At 29.6% G+C, this 26,371-nt stretch overlaps 1 protein-coding gene across 1 annotated transcript; it reads right to left on the reverse strand.

Annotated features, from left to right (window-relative positions):
- LOC131845018 (prominin-1-A) lies at positions 1-26,218 on the reverse strand. Its single transcript, XM_059194035.1, has 18 exons — positions 25,234-26,218; positions 24,813-24,868; positions 18,128-18,351; positions 16,787-16,974; positions 15,357-15,452; positions 14,477-14,679; positions 13,556-13,691; positions 12,574-12,744; positions 11,727-11,826; positions 10,951-11,032; positions 9,519-9,682; positions 7,596-7,817; positions 7,111-7,226; positions 6,427-6,617; positions 5,570-5,728; positions 2,753-2,892; positions 1,935-1,991; positions 1-234 (listed from the first exon to the last, which is right to left on the reverse strand). Exons 1-18 carry the CDS (start codon positions 26,216-26,218, stop codon positions 201-203), a joined length of 3,324 nt encoding a protein of 1,107 aa, XP_059050018.1. The 3' UTR covers positions 1-200.
- Between the last annotated feature and the right edge of the window lie 153 nt (positions 26,219-26,371).

The raw sequence follows: 26,371 nt of genomic DNA on the forward strand, positions 1-26,371 counted from the left end.
AATCATACACATCAATCAAGTTGCATAGTGAAGTCTATGTTAATTATGTATTACAATTATATTGATATCGTTGGATATTTTAAGATTACTCCCTATGAAATGTCAATTTTGTAGATACTTTGTTATCTGAAATATTGTCAGCTTGTATAGCTACAACTTGAGAGATTCATTTTGTACCACAATGTCTTCTGTTTATGTTATCACCAACTGTCACATCTGGGTGGTGGCGGTGGTCTGAAAAGAATGTTATATGTTTATTAACATACGTTCTCACTCTATATATTGTATGATTACGCATGAACCGAGTATGGAGGCGGAATAGTGAACCCGAGGTAAACCTGACAAAATACATTTTTTAAATAATAAATATATTAAATTCCATCCTTGTTACCTTAATTTACTTATACAATACACTACTTATTTACTATGGAATACAGGAGTACTTTAAAACTAGGGTCTATCAAAACAATATACATATATAGCACAATATAGCACAATGAAGTCATTCGTTCACATTACTAACAATTCCCTTTCGCCGAGGCGGACCTACTGTCACTACCACTAATTAGATTGACCTTCACATGATCACTCTCACTATCATGAATAATTCCTGGTGAAGGCTCCATAATGGGATAACAGATTGCAAATCCACATGGTATCATTCTCTACTGGTGTCCGGTGCATATACCGTTAGTACTGTTTGCGGAACATTTTCATATGTATCCATTAAAAAAGCCACTTTGACAAATGTATATTTTAAAAGTTTGAGTATAGTATCCTGATATAGATAATGAAATACGTATCTAATACAATTTCCAAGAATGACTTCTGAGAAATAAGTTTTCTTTACTTTTCTTTTTATTTAGATTTGGTCTCAATTTGGGTCGTCCCTGGAGTGTATAAAGTAGTAATCAAAGCCTTGTTTTTATTTGAAATACAGCTAAAAGATTAAAGTTTTACGATATCTTAAGAGTTTAGATTTTTTTATATACGAATAGCTGTACACGCGGTTTCACTCGCGTTAGTTAAAAATATAAATATAGCCTATGTGTTATTCTGATTTATGAGCTTTATGACTGTAAAGTTTCATCAAAATTCGTTCAGTAGTTTTTGAGTGAAAGAGTAACAAACATCCATACTTACAAACTTTCGCGTTTATAACCTTATTAAGATATCATATATCTTAAGATTTATAACATCTTAAATTTATAACTATCACTAATTCACACTTCTCAAAATACATATTTATTGGCAAGTTAAGGTAATTGACTTTTGTTTTAAATTAATATAGATATTATTATAATAAGTAGCTATAAAGCAACTTCGTATTATATGGTTAATTAACTACATGATTGTTTATGTCGAATGACGCTGATTCGAGTGACAGTTGATGGACGTGTATGAGGCAGGCAAATATGTGACTGTCATGGTGACAAGATATCTGATCAAGTGTCTATAGTCCATTCATAGTAGGCACACTCATATAGGTATGAGGTCTATACAAGTAGGTAACTATCTAAAATTATTACTTTTGAAGAAGAAAATGATTCTAGGAATGATCATTTATGTTTAAGTGTGACTTTTATTGCGGATGGAACAGTCAGAGACATTGTTAAATGTCGATGCTGCAGTGAACTCAACATTCTGTTGAGTATATTTAAATCTATGGCGAAATTACCGTATCTTGAACCTATTTTTGGTTTCTTATCAGTGTTTTTTTCATGGACAGTCATTAACAAAGTTTTTTTTATGTGGCCAGTTATATGTTCTGCTTATAATGAAATTCTAAATTTGAAATAATTGCTGGAATAACATCTTATATGTACTCAGTCTATAAGTGTCTAGTTTCCAATTTTATTTTTTACTTTAGTCTTTCGAGGGGTAAAATAATATGATATGTGCTTAATTTAAACATATATATATAAACTTAATACCCCGGAGTATTCCAGTTACTGCCATCATAAAGCGCAGTTGTTGGTGTTTCTTGTTGACTGTAATAAAAATAATATTATATTAGAGAGAGAGAGGCCGGACAAGCTTCTTAAATATAAGTAACTAGTGTTACGATTTTTAAAAATACAAAAGGCGGCGACATCAAGCAATCTTATAGTAAGTACTACAAGGTTATTTGTTTGTATTTAATTAATAAAGCCTTATTGGGTTAATACTTGAAATGTTTTATTTCCTTAAAGTGATAAAGATAATCTTATATCACAATTTATTGATTAATCTTTGTGCTTTTATTAATCTATAAAGAGTCTAAATTAATTAAACTATACAAATGATAACTGTCCAATATTAATACACTTCTTACGAAATTCTCGCTGAATGACTTATGATAGTGATATTTTTATTTATATTTTTGTCGATAGGTAAGTTACTTCTATGTAATCATATTAGATGTAGTTATAAGATATGCAGAAGCAAAAGAGAGAATCGAGTATCGCCGCATTAACAGATTTATTATTATCAATGATTTGAAATAAAAAATGTAGTATTCGGGTATACGGTATACGATATCTTTGTCGATTCATTACCCATTTCGGAGATTTTTTTAAAATCTAAAGGCATACCTTTTTGGAAATTACTGTAGATATTATGGAAACCAGTATTTTTATAAGATCTCAACTTCTTCTTAGGAGACTATATAAAATTTATGTATATGTTGAAGTATTCAACAATTCTGCCTATGTCAATAATGAAGGTGTTGGTAGTAATATCCTTTGTTCATTATGAATACTCGTATACAAACCCTGAATTTAAATTTGTTAAAGCCATGGCTTCATGTTCTCTTATCTTCCAGCTGTATGTTCGCCAGAGTTTCACACATAATGGCGTTAATATTGTACACCATATAAGGCCTAGCAGTAAACCACACACCCACCAGCCGTGCTGAAAAATCATCATAATCAAATCATAATTAACACTATACACATACTATGTACATTATAAACATGTAAGCGGTTTTTAAGGAATTTTAAAAAGATATACATAATTAGGGGTAGTTATACCATTACCATAATTAATTAAAAAGCAATATTATTCAAATTAATTTTAACGTATAAAAGGTGGGGGGGGGGGGGGGTGTTTCACGGGTGTTTTCCACCATTTAAGAAAATTTCAATCTACAATAACATTTATATAACTTCAAGTCGTAATGATGTTTAGCTATTATTGTTTCTGATTGTTAAAATTCAGATTTGTTGGCAAATAATTTAAGAGCAGGCTTAACTTCTGAGTCATCAACTCGACAAAGTGTAAATAAATGTTAAATGAAAACTCACGAATACAATTTGATGATTTATAAATTGGAGATTACAGGTATTAAACGATTAAACATTAAAGTTTATGAACAATTTCAACACTTCATTGAATCGAAAGGAATTTTGATATTAGTTGTTTTGAACTTGTAAGTCCAATTAATTATGATTTGGTGTTATGATGAAATTTAAAAGATGGCTATCTATGTACATACTGTAGTTGAATTATATACTTACTGAATGGGATGTTGAAGTAAAAATATATACCTAATATATTCTAAGTAACTAAGAATCTATAGTAATATTATATATCTGAAATATTAGTCTGCTTCTTTGTTTACATTTTAAGACAAAACGGCTAAACGATATCATAATGAAACTTGACGTAAAATTGGTTAGCACATCGAAGGAAGCCTGTCTTTTATGTATTGTATATAATTATGAACGTGAGAATACATCAGGTATATGTCGACTGTGTCAGTGGGACATCTGACTAATAATCTTATTCTTATTATTGGATTGTAGTCGAATGCATAATTAGTTATAAATAGTTCAAATTTGTAATATTCGTAAGGACTAGACTTGGCAATTTACTAATTGCAAACAATGAAATTATATGAAATAAAATAAAAAAAAAAATTTATTCATGTAGGACTTGTCGCCCTCTCATTTAATTGTACTAATTTTTAGTATTTCTAAATATTTATATCTATGCCTACTGTCTATTTTTACATAGCTATTGTTTACTTAACCTAAATATTATACACACACTTTACTAGAAGGTACAACAAATATTCAAAATAACTAATTGCTTTGGTCAGTTAGTCTGACCATTTAGTAAATTGTGGAAGATTGTTTATGTTAATACTTCATCAGGAAACTAGTTTTGCAACTTCCTCGACGTGAATCCTAAAGCATGTTAGTCACAGCACAAACTAGAAAATCGTCATAGTATCACTAAGTAGACCAGAAAATATTACATTTACTAATTGAGTATATATTAGTTATTATTATTATATATAGTATTGCAATGCCTTTTTTTATTTCTCTAGTCCATTCTTACGCCAACTATCACTTTCTGTATTCTCTTTTGTACACAAATATTGTATGGATGAAATGGCTTATGCGATAAAACCGCCTATTGTATCTTAATATGTCTATTTATCTTTTTTATAATTGACTTCTAATTGTAACCAGTATTCACTTCACTAGATGCCAGATACAATACCTTCATGACTGTTGTCCCAGACAGTTTTGACAAGCACAAATTTAGGTTGTTTATATTTGAATCTAACGTCTCAGATGGCGTTATTAGAATTATTTTATCATTTGTTATTAGAATAACATTTACCGGAGAGTAATACAGAAATGTAACAAAATGTTTTATTAGGTGTCAGCTAGATTTGAAGTCACTAACTCTTGGGCATAATTCATGGTATTAAACTTTTATCAGCTACGACTTACTAATACATAACTAGATAATCCATTCATAAGTGATACATTGCAATATAATATAGAGATACTACAATTTTATTTATATGTAGATTAGCTGAGAGAAGAAATCGTGTAATAAATAATCCAATACCATATTGATTATCGCAATTAAAATTAAATCACTCTTATGAAGGTGGGCACCTTTCTAGAATCTCCGACAATAATTAACTTCTTGCACATGTTTAACTGGATTAACATAATAATATCGTAAAACTAGACGAAATTGAATTGAACAAGTATAAATTACCATCTGTTACTCGTGGCATCGTCTGCATAGACTTTATTCCCATATTCAGCCCTTCCAGATTATTTTTTAAAATAAAAGATACCCAATATTCGACCTCGTTATGCACATGTAGGTGTATGTATCTTTATATCAAATTTCATTACAATCCGTTTTGCTGTATAGCGTAAAAAGGTAACGAACAAACGGACCGATAGAAACTTTCACATGATACATTAGTATGGATATTTTCAATGACATAATAATAGATTCAAGTTAGCTGTAATATAGTAATTATAATATAAAATTAACAATATTTTTTTAATATACCATAAAGGTTTGTTTGAGAACACAGTGGTCAGAGTGGTAGACTCGGACATACACCCAAGAGGTCGTAGGTGAACTGAATATTTGACTTGTTTATCGTTTAATGTTTAATACCTACCGTATTAAACATTAAATGATATTTTCAAGTGATATTTTTGTTAGACAAAATAAATGTTACCCTCCTGTTTTGTGACATAAAGGTGCTTGACAAAATTAAAGGGTTACTTTTAATATTTAAAATCCGTTTATTTAATAAAAATCTCACCATAGAAGCGATATATCTTGTGCATAACAAAGTCCTCGCTGCAGAATATACGGCGAATAGAGGTTTACATCGAGCCGCGTGTTTGCCAGCCGACTGAAGAACGTGTGTTCGCCAACCAGCAGTATGAGATATCAAACGCGATATATACATTGAAACTTTCTGCAAAAGAGTAAGCCATCGTATTTATCAACATCAATTCAGTAAACGTTTATGAAGCTGACAGTCTACGTGACGACAAGTGGCAAGTATGGTCGTAGATATGTAAAGCGCTACAGACGTCACAAAACTTATTTGTGATATCCGTGGTAAAATATCGTGCCCTATAATTTCAATGCCCTTCTTAGGGTAAGAAGGGCATTGAAAATATACCTACCTAACACATCAAACACAGGGACACAGTTTAAAATACAAGGTGTTCGGCAGATATACATGAGAGTGAGACGCAGACGATAATGTATTAACTGCCTAATTATAATTATATTCCAATGTTGAAAATTTATGTTACTTGAATTTAAAAAAAAATTGATTTAGTACTTATGCAGTAAAAAAAAACAGCCTATGTGGTCCAGCGATGTACAATACCACGTTATTTCAAATGATCGCGATTCGATTCAAGCAAAAAAAAAGAGTGATGTGTGATTTTTTATTTTATTTATTAAATAACAAAAAAAAAAATTAACCATTCGTGTCAGTTGTTTAGTATCCGTAACACAAACGCTGCTTAACTTGGGACTAGATGATGCTGTGAGAATTGTTCAAGGTTATTATTATATTCACTTTCTCATAACAATATTAGCCAAGATTATTCGACTGAGTATTCCATTGAATCGTTAATAATTTTAGAAGACAATATTCACCTTTTGAGCAATAATTTCACCTTGATTATCAATGTAATATTGCGCTGTGTGGATGTGACTGAGTGATATGTTTAGTTTTCTTCTGAATGGCATCAATTGAAGTTCTAATTCTGTCAGTTTAAATACTATTTCAGCTCGCAATTGCTCCAGTGGTTTGATATTCGATAGATACAATCTTTGTGTTCTTGTAGCTAATACATGAAATAAAAATAGAGCATTATATAAGAATTTATTTTAATACTGGTCACAGACTATGAGATAAAATACTTTGTCCAGTTGTATCAATGCGTATTAATACTATGATATATTATTATAATGAAATATATTTCGAATTAATTAATGCAAAGTTGTTCATTTTCTGTAATAACAATCTATATGCTCGTTAATTACAATAAGTCGAATAAGAATAAATATGGTAATACCGTAATTAAAAAAATTGAGCCTATAAATTTATTGACTTGTAGTTATATGTTTATGTATCACATCAGTTTGTGAACATGTGTATATATAATAATAAAAACTCTGTTAATATTGTAACGTTAATAAAATTATTATTAGTAATTTTATATTTAGAACTAATGGAGTTTCAGAATAAATAAAATAATCTGTAGATAAGACAACTCTTGAGCCGTACGTTTTCATACAGAACTTAATTTTATTCGAGTAAACAATTTTGTTTCTCACCCAAAGTCTCCAATCTTCCTGCGGTAGTGAGGTCTGACACTTGAGCTGCGATATTCTCAAGTTGGTCTACTAATGATGGCAAATCCTTGCCAACCACAGCTCCGTTATATTCCATTCTTACGTACAAAAATATAAATTTATAAGAAAATATAGTATAAATCTTAGTACTAAAAATATTTATTTATTAATAGATACTTTTGAATTTAAACTTCTGCCTATTTTATGTAATTAATACTAATTTTAGAAATGACTTGACATTTTGAATTTTTAAGTGCAAAACTATTAAAGTTATGTTTTAAATTTTTGAGTTAATGCAGTTCAGTATTAAGTGCATGATATAGGATTTTTATTAAAATTTCATTATTTGACCTAATATTTAATCTATCGCTACCGAATGATAAATCGCAATGCCTTATGATTTGGTATTTATTTATTTTAGCAGAGTTACAGTTTTTATCATTAAAATAAGCTAAAATGTATATTACCTGTAATTAGCTAAATTAACATTAGAAACTATAAGCATGTTGTTCAGAAGTTTATTAAATTTCAAGGATATCGTCTTTAGTGATCCCACGTCTATGATAGAAGACAGTCTGGCTAGGTCTGTTTGTAGTTCTTGCCATTCGAAATATGACGTCTCTTTATTTACGTCGAGTATTTTATCTAGTTGGAATACTAGATAGGCCGGACGATCCTTTTCACAGTCCCTTTACAAGACACAAAAAAATTATATAGATGTTTTTCGTAATATAAGAAAAAAATATATTATTATATCTTACGAAATTAAAATCTTTTGATATAATAATTATTTCATAAAGTAAGGAAGACTTGGTGTCTTTGTGGGTACGTCTTTATCACCTACTTTTGCAGCTAAGTAGCTTGTTTATAAGCTGTATTCGCTTTGAGGGGTGTGACAGTGAGCCTTGGTACTATATTCCTCCGGCGAGGGTTACTACGGACATCTCGTGACGACGTTATCAAGGTATTGGAGTTCTTGTATATAGTCGATAGTTGATACTTTCCATCAGAAAGCTGTTAAAATGGAATATCATTCCACTAAAAGTTTTTTTTTCACATACAGCCTTTTCATTACGGTATTTAGTGTTGGCCGTTTAATTCATCAATAATATATTTAATTAAATATAAAATATAATGCACTTTAATTATATAGCTTTGAAATTGCAGTATACTATAACATTTTAATTACGTATTTTAGCGTAACGTATGTATTTTAGTATTATTAGGGATTTATAGTAAAACCAATTTAGAGAATGGGATTAAACTCTAAATTAGATTTTGGTATTTTGAATTCTGAATTAATCTAAATGCTTTATATTGTGTCAAATAATGTGGAGTTTAAAGTGCTAACAATTTACAGGACTGTGCGTTCAAATACCCGAAATAAGCTACTTATACAATTTCATAGCCTTTCATGTTTAACAATTATATTATCAAGTATGTAATATTTAACTACGTAATAATTCACTTTAAAAGCCGAGTCTCAAAGAGATTTAACTGAATGTATGCGTAGACTTAACTTATCACAATATATATGTGTACAACAAATACTACATGAACAAATATTTTTTGAATTGACTATTAAAATTTCAGTTATTTAATGCTCTTTGCTAAATGAAGGTCGTTAGTTGTTATAAAGGGCGTTTCTTAGTCACCTACATTAAAGGACTGTCTATAATTCATAATTTGAGGTCATAACATTTATTAAAATGACGCTCTGAGTTTGCTTGTACCGGTCAGTAAATAACCTATTTCCCTATCCGGTAATGTTTCTTCGAGTTATTCATAGTCAACAAATTGTTACTTTGGAATTACTGATATTATAATAGATTTACAACTGCTTTTCTCAGATAGGGTGGTTAAAGTTAAACTGTTGATGTCGTAGTGAAATGTAAAACTTAACAGGCCAAATATTTCAGTTGTTGTATTTGTGTCCTCTATTATGGAGGGTTAAGCTTACTTGACAGAGAAGGTGATGGCCGACCTGATGACAAGTGGTAACCGTCTCTTATGCACATGTAGAACTATGATATCACTATGCGACGCCCGTGGTACCATGCTTGGCCATTCTGGATGACTAAGATATTATACCTATTATCCTGTAATTTCACAGCCTTCACTCACTCTTCAACCGAAACATAGCAGCTGAAACTCGTAGATAAACAGAGTTACCCACGTAAATGACGTGGGTAACTCTGTCTATCTACGAGTCTTTCTACAAAGTCTACCACGATAAAACTGCTATTTCTAGTTTTAGTTATATATTAGAGTTTCTTCGAAAATTTAGTTAGAAATTTAACTACATATAGAAAATACATGTTGTAGACTAGAGCATTATAGTCTGTAAGTAACTCATTATCTTATAAAGATTAAATTACATAATTTGTTACCTTAATACGTCTTTTATAGACACGTCGACTGTTACATTATCTAATTCTCTAAAGATACCATCGAAAATACCCTCCTCATTTTCCAGCAACGGTGAAGGTCTATCTAGAAGAGCTACAAGTGTTTCATATTGGGGTGCGTCCCATAATGCGTGACAAACGTACACCTGAGAAAACGTTTTAAGTTTATTACATACCAATGTATAAAGGTCTTGTGACGAATGAATGAATATACACTAAAATTATCTACGTATTGTAAAATAATTTTAATGCCTTCTTAAATCTATAGATTACTAGCTGTCCCGGTAAACGTTGTTTTGCCATATAAATTAATAACGGTATAAAAAAATAGAGATTGGTGATAGAAGGGTGAAAATTTAGAGTTGTATTTTTAATGTCACATTATAAATAACTATAAATAAAAAAAGTTGCCCAAAAATAAAAAATAGTGTTAAGGGTGGACAACTCTTATCCCCTAGGGGTATGAAAAATAGGTAGTAGCCGATTCTCAGACCTACTGAATATGCATATAAAATTTCATAAAAATCGGTCAAGCCGTTTCAGAGGATTATGGTAACTAACATTGTGACACGAGAATTTTGTATATAAGATTATTCATCAATCAGAGATACAGTTTTATACTTTTACTTATTATATGTAGATAGCTATAGACAGATGTAAATAGAGACCAAAATAGTCTGTATACTGAGATACAGATGAGCATCAAAGTAATACCTATATTCTGTTTTAGCCACACCGCTATTTAATTATTAACGCTCAGTAAACAAAATATTCTTATAATAACAATAGCAATCATAATGAGCAGCAATGGAGTTCATAATAACTAATTAGCATCAAAATATAATTCGTGATTTATTTAAGTTCTAATAGCGTATAAATAAATGAAACTCAAATTGGAATAACATTTAACATTATTACTCGTAATCGTAGTAGGTATTCAATGCAATAAATTAAGGGATTAAATTTTAAATTCCATAGCTATTACAATTTATAGAATTGTAAGTGGAAATTATTAATGAATCAGTGGTATTTGTATTCAGCGAATTATTTAATGCAAATATTGATATTATCTACTTTCATACAAGTACGTGAAGAACAAGTAGGTACGTCCTTACATTGTTTTAAATTATTAATCGTAATAAGGAACGTTACGTGAAAGTTACACGCCCAAGAGTTTAAAAGGAAGTCTAATTTTAGTCCATCTATGCTAAAACATACTCAATATTACTAAAGTTACATACGTTATAGAAAACGAAAAGAATAATATACAACGCCTGTACAATTATATGAGCAAATATATTATATTGAATTATTTGCTATTATATCTTCCATTTTACAACGATTCTTTTTTATATATAAAGCCTAACATCATATTTACGAGTGTATGTTTATAAAAATAAAGTAAATTAATTACCTCAGCATGTCCCATAATAATAAATGTCGCAGAGACTACAGTCCACAACACCAATGATACAAAACATAGACATACTGTAGACCTATGAAAAAATCATTACATTAAAGTACCTATAAATAATATTTGATAAACAAGAAAAATAAGGTACATAATACGGATTATAGTCAAATCGATTACAAAAAGGATGAATAATGATTTACGCAGGTGATGCTAAACGTATTGTAATGGTGAATGTTTTGTGTTAATCTTACTCAAAAATTAGGATTGTGCGATGGTGCAAATGTTAGTTCAAACTTAGAACATAAGTTCAACCCAATCGTAAATTTACTAGAAGGAAACTTTATACAAAGTTAGATATATGCGTATCCACGTAGGTGTACTCGTAAGTTCCACTTCGTTCTAGCTGTTTGTTCAGCAAGCTGTATTCCGGTTTAAAGCCATATGGGAGTCAAATTAACAGGGTATGTAAGCATAATACTTTAGTTCTCAGGAATGGAAACTCATAATAGCCTGTATTTTTTTAATATGTTCATTGTCCATATATATGTATATCATTTGCTACGAGGCGGGTTGTTTGGTTGATTCCCATTACGGGATCAAAAATAATATACTCGTATGTATTTACATAAATGTACTAACATAGAATTTAAAGTTATCAATTTATCGTAAACAATTGATGAATCATTATGTAAATGAAAAGTATTGTAGCGTCTTACGAATATTTAAATTTAGAATTATAATAATTATATTGGATAATATGATAAGAAAATACTTACACTTGTAATGTCCTTACGCCGTGATCCTTTGCGTGGGTGCATCCACAAATCATACTAAGTAATAACATTAGCATTACAAAAGCAAAAGCTGTGAGGCAAGCTGTAATTTAAAAAAATGTAGTATATAAAATATTACGTTAATCTATTTCAGAAATCATTATAACATGGTATTATCTCATGCGACTATTGGGTACGAGTTTTTCATATTAGAGGAGGATTTATTATGATCGAGTTAGATGTACATACAGTACAATTGTTTGCATGTAGCTGGCTTTTAACCTCTGTTATGATTTGAAAGATTTATATGACAGTGAAATTACAGGGTATATATTCCTCCAGAATAGGAATATGGATAGTATTATATAATATGAAATGACGGGTTTTGATAAGCATCTGTTGATGTCTAAAATCATATGGGCCGTCAGTGTTCTTCCATTACACTTAAGTAAAAAGCAAGAAATGACGAGGCATATTATTCTTTTACGCATTGTTATTTATATTTATGAGATATATTATTATATGTTATATTTAATGTTATCGCACAATGTAAAATCGATTAATTAAATTAGTATAAGAAAGAAAGTACATACCGAAAACAAATATCAAAACGCAGTTGATACGAGAAAATAGAATAGAGAATAAATATGATGACTATATACTAATTATTTTTACACATTTTAAAAGCATGTTGTTCTAATAATGTCATACATTTTAATATTAAAAATGTTCCTTACAATATATCTACTCGTTAAAGCCATAAAGGTGTATATACTGTCGTTACAAGTTAAATTTACTTTCACAGAAACATATGAATATAATGTATATACAAAAGGATAGAACTATTTACCTAACATAAGAATCCATCGCCAAAAGTCGTACTTTTGTATTCTATCAAGACCAGTATCCAATCTTCGCTTTAAATCGTGTAATCTTGATGTTAAATAACGAACAATATTATTAAGTATCTTCGAGGAGCTATGAATGGCTTCTCTTCGAGTTTCTACATCTCGTTGTATATCTGGAAATAAATAAATACATATGTACAAGTTTATGCATTTATATAGACCAGTGTTGAACAAAAAACATCGCAAAGTCTTTAGCTAAGTTTTCTATGTTAAAATGTTAAATATATTGTAATAGAATGGAATATATACTTAGTAAAATTATTACGAATATATTTTAAAAACCAATAACAAAATATCACTATTTTTGTTAATATCCCCAATTTGATTGAAATTCCAACTGTTTGAAACTCCAAAAAGCGGACAAAAACAAAAGAAAGTCAGAAATCACAGCAACAGATTCTTCTAAGTACCTGTTACTTACAGATAATATAATCCTTACGTCATTTGTCAATCAACTGTCGTTAATTTGTAATGTCTTAACTTATATTTCATTTATATTATGTGAAATAAAATTATTTATTTTACATATACCACGACGTATATATTACGTACGTCAGAAAATGGAGGTCATTCATTTTGTATAAGATAATTTGATACTTACTAATAGTAGATTAACATTATTATTCTGTGACACTTCAAGGCAATTAGAACACAAGAAATAAGTATTCATATAATAAAACTGTAAAAGGGTCAAAAAGTATAGCTTCTTAAGTTTGCAGTGATATATTGTACAAAATTTCCCATAACATAAAGTATTTAGCTCAAAAAAAAACTTGCTTAATTGAAATTCTAGAAACAATATGCAACTTTAGAGAACTATAATATTTTATTATATACCTAAATATATCGACCGATACAATGTTGGTCAACAGAAAATTATATGTTTAATATCTGACCCAAAATTAATCGAAATATAATCCTTACCATTTCTAACTAGCTCTGTTTGTATTGATACAGCGGATGGCAACATTTTGAACTCTTTCCTAGCAGCGGAGATAGCATTGGTCATGTTATCCACGCCTAGTGAACGCAATTGCAACAACTGTTGCTCTTGGAGTATCTGCAAAATAAATACGAAAAATCTGAATGTCCACCACCGCAATGAACGAAATCACTTTTACAATATTACTAATTTACAAACATAGATACGTTACAGGAACAATATATAAAGGAAAATGTTAGATATTCCTGTATGCACTGTTATACGAGTACGTTAATGACTCTCAAGAAAAAATCAGTTTACTTGAAGCCCAACTGATCGTTCATTTATATTGATTGTTTTCTTTTCTTATTAATTGTTTAGTCTAATTGGAATAACTATGGTAAGGGGAAGGGATTGTCAGTAATATAGATTATTGGCCTTATTGCTAGCAATGTAAGATGTCAGGTTGATTTCCACGGTGCCCCAGGAAGCCATCGTAGTTAAGTCCTAGTCCACGTAAGGCTAATTGACCTGACTTCATCTCATCCCATCATCCCTCACTGATGCCCCGTCAACAGTCAGTATAGGCGAGTAACGCAGGCGGGTACATTTAATAACCACTGAATAAAAAATCCTGTTATATAATGTAAAAAGGAGTTTATGTTTTTTATAACTAAACATTTTTTTTCAAAAATAGTCCTCTTAGCCTACCTTTCGCAATCCTTTGAGTTCAGCAATCATTCTGAATAAAAATTACTTATATTGATGTCCAATAAGTAAAAGAAATTTTTATTCAGAACGATTGCTTAGAATATTTAATGCACTTGTTTTTCTTTGTAGATAATTGTTGTCATTTTAATTTTAAACGTGAAAAGTCATTTCTATATGGTAGATGTGCCTTTCAAAAATTAAATGTACCTTACCAATTCGAACTTCAATTTGAGCGTTAATGAATTTGTATTGATTGTATCACACAAGGGTGCATCTTTTAAGATACAATTTTTTTTCATGTTCTCTATTTGTCTAGCCAATTCTTTGATCCTCTCCGCCGCAGATGCTGCTAAGTTTCCAGCTCGAACGCTAACTCCGCGTAAAGACGATATCTTTGTAGAAAGGTCCTCGGTTTCTGAAAGATAAGGGTATATTAGACACTGAAGGTTGTGGTAGAATTTTGTTGGTATTTTTTTATAGAAATGAATCTGTGTAATAACTAATTTTTAATTGAATGATTATTTTGGGGTATTCTATCCTATTCAGTAACTATTGGATTTTTTTTACCTAAATAGTAAGCATGAACCGTACTATAAACATCATATATTATGTGACGCCCGTAAAACCACTCATATGTTGCCATTCCAAAGAACTAACATATCATGCCTCTTATCCTGTAATTTCACTTCCAAATCACAGACCACTACCAAAAATAGCTAACAATACAAAGTGATTGGAGGCAAATATATAAAAAGCTAAACTATAAAAAGTCGACTTTTTTTTATATCTACAATATAAAAAATGTCTTTCAAAAAAAGGATTTCAATAAATAAAACTTGAACTGTTTTGAGATATCGTGTATACCTAATAGTCATCAATACATATTTCATTCCTTATCATTCATAGCTTCCTATTTCTTTTACGTTACTATTAATGTCATATGTCAGGTAGATAGTAATTTATACTTCTTCAGTCATAGTTAAAATTATAATAATATTACGTATGTAATATGTAAATAAAGTAATTGTTTATTGTCTTCTCATCAACATATTTCCTTTCGAAGAAGTACTTTAAAATAAAGTGTCTACATACCTTCTATGATATCAGCTAATGAGTCGAATACCAGGTCGATTCCACTTTCAGATGCAATCGAATGCTGTATAGGATCACCAAGTAGCAGCTCTATGTCTATGAATGAATATTTAATAAAGAATTATATTGATTTTAAGTCTCAATTTAAGATGTTCTTTAACATGACAATTTCTGAAAGTTTACAATAGTGTAACAAGTTTATGACACTTTGTGCTACAGTCTCTCTAGATAGGTATATGAAGGAATAGGTTCAATGTTATACCACGCTAGCCAACCGGATTTATACCTTTGGTTATATATAGATCGCTTACAGACCTAAAAGTATCGGTTGATATTAAATAATACCGATCTATTTTACTAAGCCTATATAAAAACTTGTTTTCTTAGAAAATACTGTGTATCGTTATTCTTCAATAGAAATGGTTTATGCCTACACAAAAAGTAATATACAGTTACAGTATATTATAGTATAGTATAGTATAGTATTCTGTGGTAAAATATCTGTTATTTTTTGTACAAAATATATTTATATAACAGTTTATTTTTTAGGATCACTGAATGTATCTCATCAAATTCTTCCCGGAAATTCGAGGTTTGCCCTTCGCATTAGAAGGAGGATATAGCACTTGCCCGGGACGAGCTCGTTAGTGATAAAACATGTATGGAAATATAAAATACAAACACATATTAAGTTGGTTTGGGTTGAGCATTTTTGGCTCACATTTTGTATATATTACTACGTAAGTATGTGCTTTTATAAATATGATTACCGTAGTAACAACATAAAATATTGTAATGTAATTGTTAACTAAAATTAAAATAGACCCATCACATAGATGAAGATCATATCAATAAGCAGGTGTGCACTGCATCTACAGACAATGTACACAGGTACCTTTGCTTAACGTTTCTCTCTAAAAAATGGAAAAACTTATATTGTACCAAAATAAAAAAAACTGTCACAAAAATCTCCACGGGCATCACGTAATCATGGAACGCCTGACTTCCGGGGGACTAATATGTCATATCCCTGTAGCCATTAAATTTACTGCCATATGTCACCTCTCAAATCTACTCATACTACAAAGCTACTTAACAACGAAAAACACTAAGGTACTCACAAAATCGACTTTTGTACTAAGTGTATCTCTACATTATATTGTTTATAGTATATATACAATATCTTTATAGGTACACAATTGGGATGGTGCATCAAATTAAGCCATTGTAATACATGCAGTAAATAGTATGTTCACTGTAAAGATTTTGACTTGTCATCATCAGCAGTGTCAGCAGTTTTGACAACCAACTACCCTCACTAGATTGTCCAACGTAATATCCGACTACTGCATAATATATGTATATCCCATTAATTATAATAGTGTCGTGCATTAAACAGGCAAGTTTAAGAATTACTATTGCATACTCACTGTTAAGATCTTCTTCATAAGCATCTAACACGAGATCAACAGGCGGGATGAGACTGTGGTGTAAATCTCTTACAGCTGCAGAGAGCCAGGAGGCAATATCAGCGCAAGCGCAATTCACCACGTTGCGACTTTCTTCCGCTGCTGTACGCGCTTGCTCATTGCTTATTGCCATTCCGGATATTAAAATGCTGGTAAGTAACAATTACTGTTATAGGTATTTATTATCTATCAATTACCATTACATGTGCTGTATTACTATTATATAAACCTATGTTTAAGTTTAATTTTAAATATCATGTCCTGACGATATTTGGTTACTTTTTGTGTCTGAACCAACGTAAAAAACATCAACTTCAACTAAATATAAAGAAGGGTATATTTATAGGCAGATCTAATTATGTATTAGCTTGAATTCTTTAGGACCTTTGCAATACCATCAAATTGCTGGCTGATATTTTTTTTATACCACGTAGGTGGCAAACAAGCATACATTCCATCCAGGTCCATTTGATGGTAAACTGTTACCATAGCCCATAGCCTACTTCAGGTATCATATTTCTTTGAGAGTGTGACGAGATTTATTTGGCAGACGTTTTCATATTATTTTAATAAATTACTAATCTTGGACATATTACATACACAAAGGCGTTTACTCCTAAACTAAGCGGTTTTACTACAGATATGAATAAACTAAAAAAATACTTTATCCCAGTTATATTGTAGGTTTGTAATAAACAATTATGCGGCAGTTTACAGAGTGCCTATTACAGTTGAAACAACAAACTATTACGAAATTGTCTCTGCACTTAAATAAAGTTTATACGTAACTTCATCACTGGATGCGGGAACGATGAAGTAAGGAAGTTTTAACTTAATGTGATGCAACTTAATATTTTAAAATTAATTGCACGTACTAGAGTCTCCACAGACATACAGTAACTTCAGTAGCTCTTCTCACATAGCGCTTTATGTGAAATTGTCATTTGAAAAGTTAAATGTGTTTATAATTAGTTTTTCCAAGATATTTTATTTCTTCTGGATATATGGTATTCTATGTCCTTCTTCGCCCCAATTATTAACTGTACATGATGTTTGGCTATGGATTTAATACTAGGGTTGAGGCACAAAAAGGTAATAACTTAGTATTATATTAAAATTAAAATTCAAAATATTCATGTAGGTCCATTACTAAGGTAGGTATTAACACAGATAACATAATATTACATAGTATTAGTAAGAACCAGTGATCCATGAATAAAATAAATATATTTGCATAAAAATAAAATGTGAATTTACTTCCTTGAATTGTATATATACTAGTTGTGTATATAACTGACATACCAACATAGTAGAACAACGAAGAGTGTCACAGAGGTATATGATCTTTCATTGCAACCTGAATCATGTTCGTCTGGGAATAGAGCTCCAGTTTCTGTTTCATCATCACATCTTGATTTTGAAAAAACTGAGAGTAAACATAAGATGAGGAGGTACGATGGCATAATTAACGCTATGCAAGCGAATATAACTATGAATCCAAGAAAGGTTGATTCAATTTTTATTGACTGAAATGAAATTATATTAAATTAATAAATATGATATTCCTGACTAAAGTTGTCCTCTTAAAAAAAATTGTTGCACAAAAATAATCTTATTACTGAAAAAAATATATAGTAGTACCAATATTAAGGAATTTGAACCTATCGGTAAAACCTACTTGCAAAAAACAATCGTTGATTTATATTTAATTTTAGCACAGATTACTTAATGTTTTAGTGAAGATATTTAGTAACAATATATATATATATATGTACACAGTAATTAAATTAAATAAAACTGAAATATATATTCTTTATTGCACTTTTAAATAGTGTAGAAAATTTAATTATATACAAAGTTGGCAAAGGTGGACTTATCTCTAACAGTGAGGAATAGCTATGTGGGTAGTGGGTAACACTAGTGCAACTAACAAACAATAAAATGTTCAAAATTAAAAAAAAAAAAACAAAATATTGGTTAGTTGAAAAATGAATGTACTAAAATAAGTGGGAGGGTGACAAAAATGTAACAAAAATGTTACGTGAAAATAACTTTTAATTCATACCCAAGTAAAATATTCAGTTATCTAGTTTTATGTTACACCATTGATATGTTATATAGCTAAATATTTTACATTATACATCTATATACCACTTTGTAGGCAGGTAATATTTTTACTAATCTCTACATAAAAATGTCCCCAGAGGCGTCTGTCTGTACGTTCCCGATTATCTGAAGATTTTATCTATCAACAGAATGTTTCCTGACACAGGTGTTGGTGTATAATATAATGTAATCTATACTACTCATGTGCATTTGTTTATTATTGTTGAGTTGTATATTGCCTAATAAAATGTTAAGTTTTGTGGAGAAATCATAATGAGTTATTGTGGTACATTTATTATATGAATGGTACTTTTACATTGGGTATACTGCTAAGAAGACTAAGACAAACGATGCTGTTGTTTAAGAAGTATGTTCAATAAATCACAGCAGACTTAAATATAATCCGAAAAAAGCTGATGTAATTATGAAATGACTAATATGTCTTAGCGGAAGAGAAATGTGCTTTTCAGTAAATTAGGCGTGGGTACCTTCAGCGTTATTACGCTTTAGCGGTGTTATGGTTATTATTTTTAGTATTCTGAATCAAATAGATAGAAGAGGATCCTTATGGTATAACTTAGTCTGTTTATCCATCTATCGCAGTGGTATATTTCATATATCAATAATACTGAGAACTTAAACTTTTGAATAATTAATAAAACTGTTAAATTTTTATCGAAAACAAATATAATAGGCAATCAAAATTTTTAAAAGTATGTATAAATTTTATATATAATTTAATCTGGTTTTCTGTATATGAAATTTTCATTTCCATGTATGTTATACGTACTGAGTTCCAGTAAGTAGACCTTTTAAAATGTCAATAACGTGTTCACACAAGGGTTGTCGTAGTTATTAAACTTAATACGGGCGACAGGTTTATAAAAGAGTATCAAATTTCTATCTATACGTACTATTCTGAAAATATACCTATTTAAAAAGCAATTGAAACTGTGCATGAAAAATAATTGTCTTTATAAATTAATTCATGGTGATCCAATGCTAACAACAATAACATAAGATTTCGTAGGCCTATTTAGTTGATTATAGTATGTTAGGACAGATCTCAGACCACATATCAATACAAATATAAAATGGTTCCATAATCAAGTAGTATTTAACTAAAATCTAATAATTTGGTAAAAGTATAGGTTTTTTTATTTTTACCTATATGTTTTACATCAGAAGTGCTCTATAAAACATGTGATATAATTTAAACCAAATGTTTTTGTAGAGTTTTAGGTATTATATTTTTATCACTTTTGTTTAACATGAAAAATAGAGCACAGTACAATAAGAGGAGAGTATATGTAGCTGTAATAGTAAATATAGTGTATAGTAAATCGCATTCTATACGTCCTTGATGATTGCTCATTTGTAATATTGAAGAACTAACTATGTAAGTGAAAAAGACTTTATTTTTTCATTATAGACTCTGAAAGGCAATTAATGACAGCGCCATAATTTCAAACGTCGAAAATATTATAAATAAATATTACGGAATAACAATTAGCAATATAAGCAATATTAAAGGAATTGAATAGTAAATTTTGTCTTTAGTTACGAACGAGTAACAACGAGAATAAGTACTGCTATTGTTTATTAAGACACCGTAATGTATAAATTAATATATTTTGCGACATTATTCAGCACGCTGTCTTGGAGGCAAGCTTTAGGAAGAGTGTCTCGTAAGTTCGCACATAAAATATTATTTATTTTTGTATTACAATAATCTTTCTTTGTGTAATTGTTTTACTAGATATTTACTGCAGAATCTTGTTTAAAATAAACCATTTAATTTAATTTTATTTTCCCGCTTTCAATAATCTTAAAGTAACGTGCTTTATGGTGTCTTGCCAGTACATTATCTTCTCTAAAATTATTTGATAAACGGGTAGTTTATATTTGCAATTAGATAAATATGGAGGCCTTATAAGTTAGAAAGTCTTAACTGGATTTATATACTACATTTTATTTTCTAATTTTAAGTAACCAATATTCCTAGTACACTCAAATTGTACTTCTTTTGTAAATACATATCTTGCTAGATTCTTAGTAGATGTGAGTACATGACCATCTCACCATAAAAGGTTATATCTGATTTCGCATTGTATTTTTACTTTTTCTTCATCACATCATAGGGATTTTTTTCTGGATAGTTTCTCTGAAATAGACTAGCTTATTTTTTAGCAATAATTCATTATTATTTTTTATCAATTTTACAGCTTCGTATATACATCCGTGCCCCGAATTAACATCAGAATGTCTGATAAAGAGAGTACAAGAGACACTTCCTCAGTTTTCCAAAGGTATACCAGAATTAGGGGTCCTTCCAATAGACCCTATAACAAATAATCATACTGAATTTTTGTTGCCTGGGGGTTTGAAAATCGAGCTAAATAATTCAACTTTAAGTGGAATGAGCAACTGTATTATTGATTCTTTGAAGTAAGTTCTGAGCTGTTTCAGTATTTACCTATCAAGTTTAGATATAAAATAAAAGTGTATAACTGCATATGTATAATACATGCATAATTAAATGTTTGATAAATAAATAAAATGAATGAATATAAATTTTAAAAAAGTAGTTAGTTTAGGTAAGTTTTTTTAAAGACTAATAATTAAACACTACATATAATAAATAATAAATAGGAGTAGTCAAACTCCAAAAAGAAAACATGAAATTAATACTATTTATTATTATTTTGAAGTTTTATGTCATTAGAAACTAACTTTGTTATTACAATTTTAAAATATAATAAGCCAATATCATCATCATTACATACTATAAAACAAAGTCGCTGTCGTTGTCGCTATCTATCCCTATGTATACTTAAATCTTTAAAACTACGAAACGATTTTGAAGGGGTTCTTTTAATAGATAGACTTACTTAATAGCGGCCCTATGATATCCGCTAAATACTGATTCTAGAAAAAGGTTCATATATATAATACATGTACACCGGTGCGAAGTCGGGGTGAGTAGCTAGTAATTAATATAAAAATTACTTTATTTATAATGATATGCAATAATTTATCGTTGTATCAGTTAACTCTATATTTTAATCATGCGACATATTCATACTTTCAGAGTAGACAATTACCACGTACGGATGTCAGTTCACTGTGACGTATCAATTAAAGGGTATTATAAGGCTCATGGAAGAATTATGATGTTCCCAATAAATGGCGATGGAGACGTTAAAATCAAGATTGGTATGTGTAGAATTTATATTTGTATTATTAATATTGAAATAACAACATTGTTTTATACGATCCTTATATCAGATCGAATGGTGAGAGGCGTTGTCGACTGTCTGCTTTATAGAGAACGCAACAAACATATTGACATTATGCGGGTAATATGATTTGTTATAGGTTTTTTCCATCACTGGACAGTTAGTCCAGAATATAAATTGTCATACTAAGTTTCTACATTTGTATTTACGACTTTTGGCGTCGAAGACGGATAGGAAACCACTAGGCCACGATATCCTCTATTAATATTATGTTAACTTTATGTCTACTTGGATATAAACTTAAATCCCCTCTGCGCTTCTGTAAGCACGTGAAACTGAAACCGTCAGTTCCTGCTATTGGAGTAAGACAAATTTACATATACGAGTATGGTTAATATAATGATGTAGATGCATGGTGTTGCAAAGTTAAATAGAATCTTACTAATATTATAAACGCTAAAATTTGTGATACTCATAGATCCATCTATCACAAACTTTAGAATGATGAATGTTCGTTACTTTTTCGCGCAAAAAATACTAAACAATTTTTAATGAAAGCTCAGTGATATAGTTTAAACACTATAATAATACATAAGATATAAATTAATAAAAAAAGTATGTAATTTGACCGATATATATAATTAAGACATAATTTATGTAAATATCAAGTAAGTTTCACGAAGAAGAAGTTGCGCGGGTTAGCTAATGTAGAATATGTTTATTAAAAATTTACATGAGAAAATTGTATGCATTAAACACACACATATATTAAAAGTACCAAAGTAAGAAGTTATTTAATCAATTACACCTTCTTGTTATAATTGCAACAACAATCAACTAAATTGGTCCATTTGATGGTAGTATTGACCAACGTCTACTGTATGTAGACGTTGGTCTTAAACAGCACTGAAGGTTTTAACTCATTATGGTGACTGTGGTATTACTAATGGTTTAGCAATTCTAAGTACACACATTTTTAAATTCATAATTTGTAATATTCTGTAATTTTACTCAAATACCAACCTTCAAATCAAAACACAGCTTGCAAAAGCAAGTTTAAGCAATAAAAGCAAGTCAAACATGAAGACGACTCTGTATAAGGTGTACCTAGGGCAGATAGCGACGATGATGAAGTCAGTATCGTATTCCAATAATTTAATTAATAACTCTGCAGGGTTAAAATAAATTGAAAATATATTTGTTAATTTTGTTACAGTTAATTTATCATGCGCTGCTAAAATCGAATTTGAAGATATTGAACGTGATGGAGTCAGTTATCGAGTAATAAAGAACTTTAGCTTTAAACATAAATTCAATGGGAGAATCAATTATGAGCTTACAAATTTGTTTAAAGGAAATGCAGAATTGAGTAAGTATTCTTACTATATTATTTTATATTATGACATATTTTATTTGTCACACTATGTGGTAACTTAATGTTCTAAATGCCTATTTTATTTAATGAAAATTATTCACATGCCAAGTATGCTTTAGTTGCAATAAAAATATTTAAATAAAAGTTATAACTACATGACAATAATGAAGAAACTAAGTCTAATAAAAATCATTAATAATTTGAATTATTCTATTGAATATTATTATATGATTGATTTGATTTTGGCAACATAGAATATGTTCAATTAATACGTAATTTTATTGTATATATTATAATACTATACATCAAATCATTGTTCCTAAATATTTGACATTATTAATTTTATTTTTGTTTTAGGTAACAGTATTCTTTCTTTCATGAATGAGAATTGGAAAACAATTGCTGAAGAATTTGGAGATCCATTTGTAAAAAGAGCTGCAGATCGAGTCAGTGATAGTGTGAAGAAATTCTTTGTTATGGTGCCCAAAGATGAACTTTTTGTAGTTTGATTATATATATATAGTTAATAAATAATGCAAATGAACGTTTCTACTTCATTGTAATTTATCGTATTTTTTTTCTAATAAACGACTTATTTCAAGTTAAAAATATATTAGAAACTATGTTTTAACAATTTATTGAATTATTAAAAACATTATTAAATGTGTCAATATTGGATGTTTTTTTGTTAAATTCAATTAAATAAATTCTATTTAACATAATTAAACGCCTGGGAAAATAATAGATGTAACAAAATGTTTCTATAAACAGAGAAGGTAGTATTTATTTGAAGATCCTTTTTTTTTAAATCGTGTATTATTTGCAATATTTCTTAAGAAAATATAAATTTTGAGATTTCTTGTATTTCTGACGTGAAATAGAATTCATTTGATTTCGCTGAAAATTATTATGTTTGAAAAAGTTTTAGATGGCAATATGATGATTTTGAAAGAAATGCTAAATATTTATTGATTCCAGACAATTAAGCGACATACGTGTGATAAGAAAGTGATGTTTAAAAAAACTACAAAAATTTCATATTTCAGTTAGTAGTTAAAAATACTAAATGGTATGTTATTTACCTACTATTAGTACCTATGTTTTATATAATCCTAATCATTTACATTTTATTAATTATTTGTTATCAAAATATAATAAAAATTAATAATTGTATGTTAGGATTCTTTTCTTTCAAAGTATTATTTGAAGGAATGAAAATAAGAAGACATAAATAAAGATGTTAAAAATTAAGATTTATGAATATTACCTGTAAAAATGAATATGGAAATGTGAATTTTCCCCACACTATATCCTTTATAAGCCCTGAAAATAAAATGTCAACAAGTACTGTATAATCACGTCAGGATCCCGTTACGGGATAGGATGGTTAGTTTTTCTTGTAAGGCTATAATTTATTATGATGTTTTATACACCACTAACAGCATACAGGACAACATACATAGTAATAAGCTTGACTTATAAAATAAGTAAGTACTCGTAGTTAACTATTCAGTTTTATTCGCATCACTAATATTTATTATGAATTCATAATTGTAATTATGTTGTCAAGGAGCACTAACATTTTCTTCATTATTTTATCCCATGAGCTTGCGGAAAACATGTTAGTTAGTGTCTACTATATATTATGAGATACTCGTATATTAACGAAAATAAACGAAATTACTTACCAACTGGAAAATCGAAGGGATAAATCAGTGTAAAAAAATCAGACATGAATGCGAAAGGATAGAATCCATTTTCTAGTTTAAGTTCTGGTATCAAATAATTATCTCTATGTGGCAAACTATTAAATCTTATTTTACTTTTATCATTTATTTCGAACCAATCTTCTGTATAACTTGCTTTCATATTATTTCCAATTAAAGTTGTACCTTGAGTTACGTTCATTATTTCACTTGTTTCATTAAATATTTCTTTTGTCATTGGTGTAATTTTAACTGTAGTTGTTGATTCTTTGTTTGTTATGATATCTGTAGTTGTGGTAGGTTGTGTGATTCGCTTAATTAGAATCGAATCTTGTTTCTGTTGTCTCCTCTCTTCCATCTTCATGTCTTTTAAGCTATCGTATTTGTCAAACCATGTATTTATTGTCGTCGGGTTATTTACCTTATTATTTTCTCGTTTGTTCAATATATTTCCAATTTCTTTACGATTTTGAATAATTAATATATCATTGTTATGATCATTAATATGTTTAGAAGTTTCAAGTAAAGTAAGGTTATTATCTGTAAAATTATTTTCTAAACAACTATTCCTAATCAATGCTAGTGGTTTTAAAATACTTCTTCTTGCAATTTGATTTTCTAGCAACATTTCTTTTGATGGAATAGATTTATTTTTTACATCTGCGTCATATTTTTTATCTTTAGTGTTGATTGAGTAAATCGCGGAGATTGCTTGGTAATGCTGTTGCGGTAGATGTCGGTCGTTCGACACTGTACTTTCCACGGCATTCAGATTGTTTCCGGCGCCGACCTTAGGCGGCGTTTCCGATGTTGCACGGATTCGTCGGTTTTGCAAGGCAAGAACTGTTTCTCTTGAGTTTTCTTGTAATGTATTTACGGCGCTCTCTGGATGTAATGTCGTTTGGCTTGTTTGTGACGTTACTCGATTTACGAGTAATATTGAAAAAAATAGATTTATCACGGCCATATCCAAAAAATATTCAACTTTGTATTTATCCCGAATGGAACGTGTTTACCAGTGGTAGGTGTTGGTAAGAACTGAATTATCGAGTGCGGGTGCTGTACAGGGGATTTGTGGCACTTAGTGGTCTGCCCGGCTGCGTTGTACGTTCGTATCACG

The sequence above is a fragment of the Achroia grisella genome, unplaced genomic scaffold (genome assembly GCF_030625045.1).
Source record: "Achroia grisella isolate CSIRO2021 unplaced genomic scaffold, CSIRO_AGI_Agris_v1 utg445, whole genome shotgun sequence".
Classification (NCBI taxonomy): Eukaryota; Metazoa; Arthropoda; class Insecta; order Lepidoptera; family Pyralidae; genus Achroia; species Achroia grisella.

Coding starts and splice junctions, on each gene's coding strand:
- LOC131845018 (XM_059194035.1), bottom strand. CDS start 26,218: ATGGCCGTGATAAATCTATTTTTTTCAATATTACTCGTAAATCGAGTA. Junction 14,680..15,356: donor ATTAGCTGATATCATAGAAG/GTATGTAGACAC, acceptor CTTATCTTTCAG/AAACCGAGGACCTTTCTACA. Junction 11,827..12,573: donor GCGATGGATTCTTATGTTAG/GTAAATAGTTCT, acceptor TTTAAATTACAG/CTTGCCTCACAGCTTTTGCT.